Below are 12501 nucleotides of genomic sequence, written 5' to 3'. Positions count from 1 at the left end.
TCTGGCCCCATTGGCCGAAACACGTCCTCACCGCCTAAACCTCAGACCACACTAGACCCCGTGAAATCTTATCCGAGAACCTTTACGAGTCTTCAGGTGTCCTTGCTGCCTGCCCGTCCGTGCGTCCGTCCGTCCCCCCACCCGACACACGGATCAGGACTTAGATGGGGTGCGAGCTGGTTCTGGGATCCTCTGCCGGAGAGAAGTGGCGTCCGTGAGCAGGGGGAGAATCACAACACACGCCCGCGCGTGCAAGAAGCCCGGGAAAGGCTAGTGATGGGGAAGAGCGGGGTTCCGGGGAAGTCGCACACGAAAGCCGCAAAAATCTCAGAGCAAGTTAAAAAGAGCAGACGACTGAGGTGTCTGGGTTCCACGGAGGCGAGGAAACAACGCGTGGAGCTCCCCGTGCGGGCGAGGGCATTAACTGCGCACTCGGCCGCCGGGCGCTCATTAGTGTGGCCCACGGGGACCGGTTAGCGGATGACCTCATCCAGGGCTCTAAGCCACCCCCTCGTGGCTTGAATGCACCCCCCAAAGACCGACAATTGATCTTTTCCAGGATGGAATCAAGCCCCGCCGATAATGAGCGGGTACGCCCACCTGAAGTTGAAATTACTTCCCTGGAGAGTCAGCTGTCGGCTTCGGACCCCCAAGCTTTTCCTTTCATAGGCGATCTTAGGAGCCTTGAGGAGAGTTAACATACACCTCACTAGAAGGCAGATGGGAAAAAAAATGTTTTGGGGGCCGTGGTGCATAGGGATAAGCGTGGGAAGGAGTCTGCGGCGTCAGCTTAAATATCCGTGCTGGATCCGCTTTGCCCTCGGCAGACCCTGCGCCGTCCTTCAGACGGGGTCCTGGTTTGTGACAGCAGACGCCCTGCAAGTCCATATACGCCAGAGAGAACAGCATTCCGTTTGACACACACCCCTGCTTTCCGGGTTGGCATAATCCATCAGTGCAGGTTGCAGAATGCTCCATAACACAAGATTTGGGTTTAATGTTCACGTTCTGATGACCACCGCAATTAAAAGAAACAAAAAACAGAAAACGTCATGTCCCACTTTCCAGGGCCATTTTTATTGTCAAAACTAAAAAAACAACAACAAAAACAACAACAACAACAACAACAAAAACAAGTAAAACCACCTATTGATAGAACAGAGGTAAGCATTTCTACCATAAAAGGAAAAACAAGGAGACTTTAAGCTTCCCATTTGGGAACTCGACTCCTGTTCCCCTAGACTCTAACAACTGAGGAATAGTACTAATAATCACATTAGTTTTATGTGGGGAAAAGCTTAGTTTGAATACTTTGTAACTTTATCTAGTATGTACAGTTTACTGGTTTCTTCCCACTTTTTAGGGCTAAATTTTAAACCCTCCTTCTCAGAGGGCAGGTGGTGCCCCTGCTGGAGAGCACCAACACCTTCTCGTAACACGTGAGGTCAGGGCACCAGGTAGAAGGAGGGATACGAAATGCAAGCACCTCTTTCATTTTTTCACTTATCTGTGCCCCCTCATCATAAATTTGTTTAATGTAAAACAAACAAATCCTTGACAAGGGTTTAACAGGGTTTTCAACATCTGTGCAGATAAATGTAATTTATTCTTAGAGAAGAAGAGCAGCTTAGAGCATACCATGAAAACTGTTCAACAACAGTCTTGGTTAAAGTGTGTGCATGTGTGTGCACACACGCATGTGCGTGTGCGAAGACAGCGGCAGTGGTTTCCGGTCGCTCCATTGCACTCACAAAACCTGCCCAATACTTTTACAGGGAAACAGACACCTGCCGGAGACACCTCCTTCCCATCTCATCTTTCTCCTTTTTTGTTCAGTGCAACCCACAACGGAATTAAAATCCACACGCCTGACCTGACATGTTTGTGTCCTTCAAAAGGAAAGGCAGCTGGCAGACTTTTGCAAACTTTCTTTAGGTACAAAGTGAACAAGGTAAAATGGCATATTTAGTCTTTTGAAAGAAGCAAGTGGTGCATGTCACTTAAAGGTGTCTGTAGAAGTTCTCTTTTTGTTAATACTTCCAAACTCATCTTCGACATTATAAAAGGTATTATGTATTTTCAACATGGGGGCAAATATTCTATAAACACATTTTTGGGGATAGAGAAGTCTTGAGCCTCCCAAAAGACAGGTTGATAATGAATTTATTGATGTTTTGCTTTAGATTGAAGTTTGGTTGGTGGTATAAAAAATGAATAAATTTAAGTGAACAAATCCAAATCCCTTTTATTTTGCTTATTTGAAAAAATCACTCCAGGTTTATTTCTGGTACACTTAATTCATTCAAAGCTGAATGTTGCTAATGCCTAAATTATTTGAGTGTTATGTAATTACCTAGTATAAAAATGCAGATACAAACCAGTGCACAGAACGTGCTTTTAAAAAATTGTACTCATAAAAATACTGACTACCCACACATACTGACAAGTAGCCGTGTTTAAAAATAAACTTTTGCCCGGGCTGACACCACGCTTCAATGGTCTCCCCTGAGCCCCCAGTCCAAAGGACGAGTGTGGTTTCCAGACACAATGTAACCAATATTTTTACATGAGATAAAGGGAAAGTCTTTGGTGTTTAAGTATTATAAAAAGAGGAAATTCTCATCAAGCATATTTTTTCAGCTTGGCTAAATGCCAGCGAAGTCAGGAAACCATAAAGACTGGACAAAACTAGCATGGGCTACCATCGAGGACCACCGCAGCCTTGCAGGTGAGAGCAAAAATCGAGTTTCACCCTCCACGTCTTCCGCTCTGTGAGGACTGTGCTAGATTATTCTGTGATGGGGATGCAACACTGGGTCCCTGCGAGAGGATATGAAGAGAACAGGGGAGGGAGGGAGGGAGAATGAATGGAGGCTTAGGGGAAAAAAAAAAAAAAAAAAGAGGGTGATTCGGGAACTGGGAGGAGAATTGAAAAATCACACCTTTCAGTCCCCACATTTCTTCTTTTGTTCAATATACAAGGAGAAACCATCCGGAAGGAAGAAAGATTATGACTATCTGTAAACTAACTGTTTGACAGAGACAGAAATGCTGATAATGAGTGGGTTGTGTCTGTAGTTCTTGGCTGTTCACATCAGCAAGGGATGAAGGAAAACAGAAACTCTTGATATGTTTGTCTAAAGAGGTAGTGGCGTGGCCACGGGCAGCAAGAGTTCAGCTGAAGTTCAGGGCAGATGCCGCCAGGAGTTTACACTGCAGGAAAGTCAGATTGCTTCCGGATTCACCTTCTCCTCCCAGCTTCTCTTCCAGGATCATCAGGGGCAGGGGACGCTGTGGCACAAGGTGACAATGTCCGTGGGGAAACAGGCTTTGAGCAGGATACCCCTCTCCCGGTTACAGTCCAGCTCCTGGATGAAGCCGTACCAATAGATGACTAAGCCCGGCCCGAATCTGCAAAAACACGAGAAGGTAACTTACGTGTATTGTAGCAATGTCATTCTAGAGAGAGGTCATCTCTGAAGCATCACTAAGACGATTAAGTGACATTACTGCACAAAGCTTTTGCTTCGGTTGCTACAACTGAGACGGAGGGCTCAACTTACAGCAATGAGCTTATTTAATAGAAATCCTACTATGGTCTTGGACAGATTTATGACCTTTCAAGGAACATGAAGAATCGCAAATGCACGCAAGACCCTAATTACCTTTCAGGGAGGTGTTCTGAACTCGGGCTGATATAAGTACCTAACTGATGAAAGAGAACTCCAGAGGCTCACCAGGGATGAGCTGCGGAGCATCAGACTTGGGATTTTATCTCCTAACGCTACCTCATCTCCTTCTCTCTTTTCAACTAAGGCAGAAAATAAAAGAATGAAGAAGAAGGTAGAAAGGCGGAACAGCCCAAGCCCCTCTTCTGGCTAGCACGGTCGATGTACGAGCTAACAGGGCCAGAGGTCCCCTCTGTCATCCGTTCTTTCGACTCTTTAAAAACGAAAACAGAAACAAACCCACATGGCACCAGGGATCCCTCAGACACACCTTGTCCCTGACCCTTCACCTGTGCACACAACCCTCTCTAAGTGTGAAATTTGGTCGTAGGTTCTCATCATGAAGATGATGGATACGGTCATGTAGACTTGTGAAGACAGATGCTGGCTTAAAACCTCCATCTTTCTCAATTGTGCCTCCAAATTATCTCCAAATTGGTGAGCAGCAGACTCAGGAAGTGGCCCTATAGACGACTTGACCCATCAGGAAGTTGAGACCTCTAGGCTGGGTTCATAAAGATGTAATCACTATCAATCACCGTGCACACGGAGATGTTTTGCACATCAGTTTCACGTTTTTCCTACTGAGAGTACTTAATTAAAGGGCAGCACTACTTTGGGTGTCATGTTGCAGGAATTTTGCAGCGAAATCATAAATTATGAATGTTGGGTTAGTAAAAGGATGTCTAAAAACAGAACTGCTTTCTGTATTCTGACATTACAGCAGGCTGAACCACGTTAGGCCAAAAAGCTTTTTCCTCCCATGATTTATTATATGCTGTAGTGTACTTGCCAAAACTAATAGTACAGGATGGGCTGCGAGACACTGTGTGCACGGCAACAAGTTCAGCTGGATGTCACGGGACGGTTGATTTGGGGATTCACATCCGTAGGGTAGCCGAGTTGTATGCAAGGTTAATTCAGACGTTTGGACAGAATCATGAGATGGCAGCCCATCTACTGAGGAGAGGCTCTGGGGGACACAGGAGCTGTGTCCAGTGCGGTGGCCTTGGAACACGAGGCTCGAGGAGACTTCCCTGCAGTCGGGCGGCCTGCAGACGAACCTGGTGAGACCTCGCTTCCATTTAACGGAGGGTTTCTTAGGAACTTGTAGTAACAACTGTCTGCAAGTGGGACATAGACCATTGGTACCTCTATTTTACAGAAAACTCTGACTAGTATCCGAGGATGTCCGATTTGTCAGGACGAGCCTGGCAAGGGCAGGAAGATCTGCAATTCTGAGGATCTCCGTGTCTGAGGAGCCTCGAAATTTCCTGTTGGTGAGGCAGCCCCGAGTCACAACCTCGACAGACCTAACACGAAGCTCAAGACATTCCTCCGTTGTGTTTTGCGGCCATTCAGGAGACTGCGATGTTCTTGGGAAAGGCACTAATGTTTTTACAAAGGGAGAGGGAAAAAAATGTGATCTAACCAGTCATGGAAAAGAACAAAAGAATATATGGGGTCATAAACAACAAGCTCAGTGTTTTAAAGATTTAATAAAACAAAAACACATATCAGCAGCATGGAGAGCGCAGGAGCGGCCAGCGCTTTCCCTGAACAGTTAAATCATAAGCCAAAGGACACGAAGCATGACAGCTCTTTACAAAAATGGCATTTTCCAGGCAGGAAAGCCAGGCCGGGGAACACCTCAATGCCCCAGAAAATGGACTTGTTTCACTTGCGAGGCAACAGATGAACTCTGCAACTCGAACAGGTTTGGCGAGGCTGGGAACGTGAACGTTTCGTTGCAGCGGGTGACAACGAGGACCCCCTAAGGTCGTGCCACGGACCTCTGAGTGACCGTCAGCGTACAGGCGCGCTGACACAGAGAAAGGTGCTTCCGTCTGAGTCTTTGTTTCCTTCTTAGCTTGTGCATGGAATCCTTAACTCCAGCACTCTTCACCCTCTCACACGGCTCAAAAGTTCTAACAATATGTGCTTAATTGAAAACAAGGCAACACAACTCGTTCTTGTAAATGGCAATTGGTAGGTAAAGGCTTTCCAATGCTGTGTTCTTTGAAGGACAAAAGTACGGACTCCTAGGGTGACAGATATGGAAATCATGATCGAACAGGATCCGGCCTCTTTCCTGACACCTACTTTAGTGTCTTTCTGAGCTTTCTCTGACAATTCAGGATCCAGAGATGACCAAATGGCTGCCAAGATAACCTCCCAGCAGCGCACCTGTTGATGAACAGGCTGACCACATTAAGCAACTTTACAGAGTTAATTCCTTTGGTTATCTGAACAAACAGAAGGGAACATTTTGGTTGACAATTAAAACACAAAAAACAAAACCAAGCCACCCAACTCTAGCATTTCCTTCTGAAAAGGTGTAAACCAAGGAGAAAACAGGACCTAGGAAATTTTTACGTAGGTCAAGTGCATGCTCGGGGTTGAGCGATTTCACCTCTTTGATGCCTGTTCCCGTTTATTGTGGCGCAGCTAGACTAGAATGAGATCACTGGGAAGGCAAACATAACCTTTGTGACCAATAAAAATCAAAGAGACTGTTAACGGCATTTAAAAGGAAACAGAGTCCCAGAGTCTGAGGGACCGTGCAAAGCACAGGGCTGGTCTGCTACTGGGTTTGCCGTCCTCCCTACCCGCCGGACACACTCAGGAATGGGATGCATACGGATATCTGAATTGATTCCGTAAACACATTTCAAGGTGGACTACAATTTTAAGGTTACTATACGCATGATCAAGTAATGAGATCAAAGACTCCGGCCAAATGATTTTAAAAACTCCTGTGGAGCAGAGACTGGAACGCGAGTGAGTCCTTTTGCTTGCAAATGAAATACCACCAAATCTGCAAAAACAACACATACCTCCTGAAAAAAAAAATGGGAGGTGCAAGTCAAGAGCCATGGCAGACCTTGAGGGTGTGTATGAAAGATGAAGTTCCTCATAAGTAACAACAGCCTTCTAGACGTGTGTGGAAGGTGTGTTTCTCTGGTTTCCTCTCATTTAAGGCATTTAGAGAAATTAAATGGAAGACTGTGGAATGAATGCTGGGTACCCTGGTGTGGTTTTTGTGCGGATCTGTATCCCAGGGATTATCTCTGCTAGATTGTGACCCTGCGGAGGGCAAAGACCATGTTTTCTTTATATGCATGTTCTCCAGGCCTAGCACGGTGCCTGGCAGGTGACGGCTACTCTCAGGGACAGGAACACAGAGTTAATAGGATCAGACAGCTTTGTGCCGGTCGCCGAATTGTGGGCAGTCTAGAGGTAGTAGGCATGCTGGCAGGACTCAGCCACTGCCATGGCCTGGCATTTTTATTCGTGACCAAGAAAAGCACACAGATAGCATACAGATCATGTGGATGATGGTAACAGTTACACCAACATTAATTATTACCACTTTGATCGCACTTAGAGGTGCCAGGCACTGTTCCAAGTGCTGCACACTGATGAACCCATTTAATTTTCAGGGCAACTCCACGAAGTATGCAATTAACATCCCCATTCTGCAAATGAGGAAACTGAGGCACAGAGCAATTAAGCAGCCTGCCAAAGGTCTCATGGCTAAAAAGGGGAAGAACCTGTGTTGGAACCCAGGCAGTCGAGCTGCAGGGTCTGTGACTGTCTCACAGTGAGGTAGCCGGGGGACATCCTATTAGACTTTAGCCAGAAAAAGAGAGGAAGTGCTTTCTGTACCACTGAGACCATGCCTAGAGTGTTTTGCAGGCTTCTGGTATCACGTGTGAAGAGGAAGATCTCTGGTCTGGAATTGATCTGGAGGAGAATGCTAGGATATTTGAGGAACTGTTAGAATAACAGAGTACGTGTGACCTAGAAATAAGCACGTAGGGTGGTAACGTGCTCATTCACCAGCCTCTGATTTTTAGGGCACTCTTGGGGAGAAGTGATTAGATTCATGCTGTAGCTCTCGAGCAGACTTACGGCAACGTCGGCAAGTTTCCAAGAATTGTATATTGATTCAACTTGAATAAAAATTTTTCTACCAATTTAGCTTTTGCAAACATGGAGTGAGTTGCCTTACAAATTAGTGACATTTCTGTGACTGGATCTAATAAATCGAGGCTGGGCTTTCATCGATTGAAAAAAAAAAATGGAGCCAGCACGTAAGTTTTTTTTTTTTTTTTTAAATATGAAATCCTGCATACTTAGCATCTTTTAGAAATTAGTTGATCTGGCAACAATCAGCTGGAGCTAAGCAACAGCTGCCCCCTTTAGACAAGACACATGTTTCAGGTTCGGCGCAGTCCCCACCATTCTCTGGTACTCCCCGATGTCCAGACTCCATACCAGGTGCCATTTATCACCGTGCTTGTGCTGCGAACTTTCATGGTAGACACCCACTTCTCCATACTCACATCTCTGTGAAATGTGGGAAAGCAAAAGAGAACCACAGGGGGTTTCATGTATCAAGAAAGAAATTGAAGAAGCCACATTTCTTATGTCCTGCCTACTATGCTCTCTTAATGCTGTCCACCTGTCCCCATGGACATTTGAATTCTTGACCCCACCCCTGAGATCGAACTCAGAGGTTCCCAAACTTGGGCCAGAGCCTCTTGAGGTAACAGATCCTTATGTACACCAAGCACTATCCTCAGAAAAAATAAACAGGTCTTATTTTTAAAAATGCAGATAAAATACGATTCATAGCTTTCAGTCATTATGGATTGTCTAAGTAGATGTGATCTAAAAGTAGAGCTATGATCACATGGGGGAGAGCAAAAACTTGTTTACGGATTTTCAAATTTGGCAAGATTGGGGGAAACTGTTCTAATTGGTTAGAACTTCGATAGGTGATGTTATATACAGGTGAAAAGCATATATAAAGGGGGGCCTATGAAATAGGTAATTCTAGGGCACATTAAGGATCTGCAAAAATACCTAGCACATTTGTAACTATCCTGTCTTTGCACAGAAGGTTCATCTTCACAGTAAAAAATGAGCTAGAAGGAAAGGCACTTAGGTAGGGCATCAAATCCCATTTAGAACTCACTCTACAGACAGCAGTCTCTACCTGTAGGAAAAGAGGCACACAAGAGAGGCATCCAACTAAACTGGGCGACACCAGAAATGAAGAAAGGCCCACAGCACTGGTAGTCCTGGAATTCTGATCTGCAGCTAAGAGACGCAGACTGATAGTGTGGTCAGCCGACTTCTAAGGGGACCTCCATGATCCCTACCTCTTTAGATTCAGGCCCTTGTGAAATCCCCACCCCTTGAATGTTGGCTGGATCTAGGGACTTGCTTCTAACAAAGGAAGATAGCAAAAGTGATGGGATGTCACTTTTGTGATTAGGTTACAAGAGACAGACTTCCATCTTGCTACCACTTTCTCTTGCCTTCCCGACTTGCATATTCTGATGAAGCAAACCGTCATTTGGGAGAGGCCCACGCAGCAGGGAAGTGAGGGTGGCCTGTGGCCAATAGTCAGAGAGGAATGCAGCCCTCAGTGGAATAGCTCCTGAGGAGCTGAATCCTGCCAACAACCCGAGTGAGTTTGGAAGGGTTTCCTTCCTCAGTCAAACCTTCAGATGAGACCACACTCCCTGGGCCAATATTCCTGAATCACAGAAGTGAGGTAACAAATGCGTGTTATTTCAATTTGCTATATAGCAATACACACACTGCAATACACACAGACTGGACCTGAGCAGTCAAAGACCATTCTTCACATATGCAGTATAGAAAGGCCTATTGGCTTTTTACTCCAGTTACACTTTAACCCAGAATCTACGGCAGGAGGAGTTACTGAATGAGATTATCATAAGTAGCAACTCTTCATCAAGGCTAATTGGTTATAAAGCAACTCTGTACTTTCACCTTAACGGAGTTCCTGGCTCCTAACTTGGACTATACACCAGTACCTCTGCCTGCTGCATATCTAGGGCCCTGGGGTTACCCAAGGATGTCGATAAGTCATATATAAAATGAAAAATTCTGGATGTTTTTTTCTCCAGTTCTGTGGTTCTGTATTGCTTGGTTATCAGGCTTCCGAGGCTGCAAATATGAGGGAGACGGAGACAGGGTGTGAGAGGCTGGTTACGGGCAGAACACTTGCCAGTCAAGGTGAGTGACTGCTGACAACTAGGGAAGGGGCTTTTGAAAACCTCCAACCATGGCAATCTAAGGCTGTTTTCGTGTTGGGGAAATAGGCTTCGTCAATCACAGGTGCCGAGGACAGTCCGGGATAAGTAGATGCTGGTTACATTTTGCTAAAAAGAGCAATCTGTATTTTTAAAAGACTGCCACCAAGAATGTTTTACAAGTGGGACTTCAGTGAGTAAATTCTTAGTTTTCTAGAAGAATTTAGCCACCCTCAGATAGTCTCCTAGGATGTCGAAGTATGGATGTTGGACAGAATTGTAAGTTATAAATCATGTCTTTCACGGCCAGATTTTTTCTGTGAAAAACTCAGAGGTATGGACAGAAAATCCGGGCCCCTAAATTCAGGAAAGACTCTCTTCCTCTTTCTTAGCTATAAAAAAACACACCACCTTTCCTTGCCACACTTCTACACTATTCTTTATAAAGCAGGCATTTCTTGGATGGCATTTTAACGTATGGAGAAAAGGGAGAAGACGAAGGGTCTATTGTTAGGCCTTTTCCCGTAGGCTGCTTCAGAGAACGCTGGAATGCAAGGTAGACGAGGGAAGTCAGAGATTTTTTTTTTTAATTTTATTTATTTATTCATTCGACAGAGATAGAGACAGCCAGCGAGAGAGGGAACACAAGCAGGGGGAGTGGGAGAGGAAGAAGCAGGCTCATAGCGGAAGAGCCTGATGTGGGGCTCGATCCCGTAACGCCAGGATCACGCCCTGAGCCGAAGGCAGACGCTTAACCGCTGTGCCACCCAGGCGCCCCGGAAGTCAGAGATTTCTAATCACACTGTTAGATACCAGTTTGCTAGATTAGCCCCAGTAACTAACTCCCTGGTTGGTTTCCTGAGACTTCAGAAAGCCCTTGACCAGACATTAGGTCTATAAAGGTTTTGTCTAGAAACATAAAGGAGCACCCGGCTGGCCCAGTCGATAGAGCATGCGACTTTTGACGTCAGAGTTGTAAGTTCAAGCCCCACGTTGGGTGTGGAGATTACGTAAAAATAAAATCTTAGAAGAAATACACACATAAAATGATGATTCCCATAACCAATGCTAAAGAGGTAACTAAAGTTTACTGCACTTAAGACGCAACGGGCAGTGTCGCAAGCCCTTTATACGTATAGATTTGGTACTCACAAGCGACCTAGGATTGTCCCCATTTCACGGAAGAAAAACAGGAGGCACAAAGAGGGAGGCTTTGAACTCCAGCAGTCTGGCTCTCCGGCTTGTACTTGCAACCACTACACTATATGGTCTCTCACTATGCCTTGTATTTACACAGCAATTTATAACAGTCATTCAACTTTGAAAAATATTTACAACACCTGGAAAAGAGAGCCAAGCAGGGGCCCGGAAGGCAGGCGACTCATCAAAAGCCCAGTATACGAGTTGAGATTCACCTGTCTACAAGGAATAATTCTTCAAGTATGAAGTCAATAGTTTCGCACTAAGAAGTTTATCTAGCTACTCCTTTCGATTTAAGTGTCACAGTGTTTAGGAAGTATATGGAAAAGCAACTTATAATTCAGGTAAAAGAAATTAAAATGATTACATTTGAGGGAGCATATTTAAAGCATTTGACAATCAGTAAAGTAAACTAGGGAACGAGAATTACGGAACCACTGCATAAAGTTCAGAGAACTGTTCCCCGCAGTGAGGGGATTCAGAAGTTATGGGGCAGAATCTAAACATGAGGAAAGAGGAGTAAATCCAGAACACTGCCTCAGCCTGTTCATGTAAATGGAAATACACAGCTGAAGTTATGAAGAAAACTGAGGGAAGCAACAGGTCTAAGTGAGCGTATCAGGTAGAGATTTGTTTTCCCAGAAAAGAAGGTTCAGACTTGCTAAGCAGGGTTGATGCAGGGAAGCCCAAAGGCTCATTTTTGCTCCTAAAAATACCATGAGTGTAGAGATGTAGCTTAGGATTGTTATCTATCTCTAGGAAAAAGATCACATATTAAAAAAAATCAGTATGCTTGTAATCTCTTTTGGTAATAGGAAAGGGTGATGGGATTCATGGATTACAAAAGTTGCCTCTTTACTACACAGAATAAGGGAAACTCATGAGGCCGATCTACTGCCCCCCTTCTCAATGAGCTGAATCACCATGGATTACATAAAGCGTTGTCGATGCACTGGGGTTCTACAGTATAAATCTGCATCGACACAAGAAACAGTTTCAGTGGAAAGATAACAAGAGGACTGTGGAAGGATCTGAGGAGTTTAGTCAAGTGTCTTGTTCATGAGGGTCTTCAAATGATAAAAATAAGACAGTTGTATTGACTCAAATCTTGGTTTCCGACCCCAATCTTTTATTTCAATTCACAGGCCAATAAAAAAAAAATTCTTCTCCAAAAGAAGAATAGCACAGACTATAAAACATTCTAAGTTTTTTCTCCTCCTTTTGAGTTGCTGTGTGGGCTCTGGGCTGTCTTCTGAGGATGTGTGCAGGCATGTGGCTGTTGGAAGTCAACTGTTTCACCATCAAAAAGACTTGCATGTGGTTTTTATGAAGGACGCATTCTCAAACCCAGTTCAGGACGGCGGAGAAATATAAAACATCTTGTAATTGTTTTAAAATAAACTCTTCCCCTGTTTATTTAGTTTTAATCTGCATGTTGTAGATCGGTCCTGCACTTGTTAATCACTGCTGTATGTATCTCCAGACAGAGTTGTAAATAA

General features: G+C 44.7%; 1 protein-coding gene across 4 annotated transcripts in view; it reads right to left on the bottom strand.

Moving 5' to 3' along the window:
- Positions 1-1055: 1055 nt before the first annotated feature.
- Positions 1056-12501, bottom strand: part of CDIN1 (CDAN1 interacting nuclease 1) — a 206556-nt gene continuing 195110 nt past the window's right edge. For all 4 annotated transcript variants that reach the window (XM_026480060.4, XM_048218745.2, XM_057306196.1 and 1 more), the window contains one exon: positions 1056-3411. In XM_026480060.4, coding sequence (XP_026335845.1) covers positions 3276-3411 — 136 coding nt within the window. In that variant the 3' untranslated portion in view covers positions 1056-3275. The remainder of the gene's footprint in view (positions 3412-12501) is intronic.

Source organism: Ursus arctos, unplaced genomic scaffold (assembly GCF_023065955.2).
Source record: "Ursus arctos isolate Adak ecotype North America unplaced genomic scaffold, UrsArc2.0 scaffold_36, whole genome shotgun sequence".
Taxonomy (NCBI): Eukaryota; Metazoa; Chordata; class Mammalia; order Carnivora; family Ursidae; genus Ursus; species Ursus arctos.
Note: the sequence above shows the minus strand (reverse complement) of the source record. Positions and strands in the feature narration are given on the sequence as shown.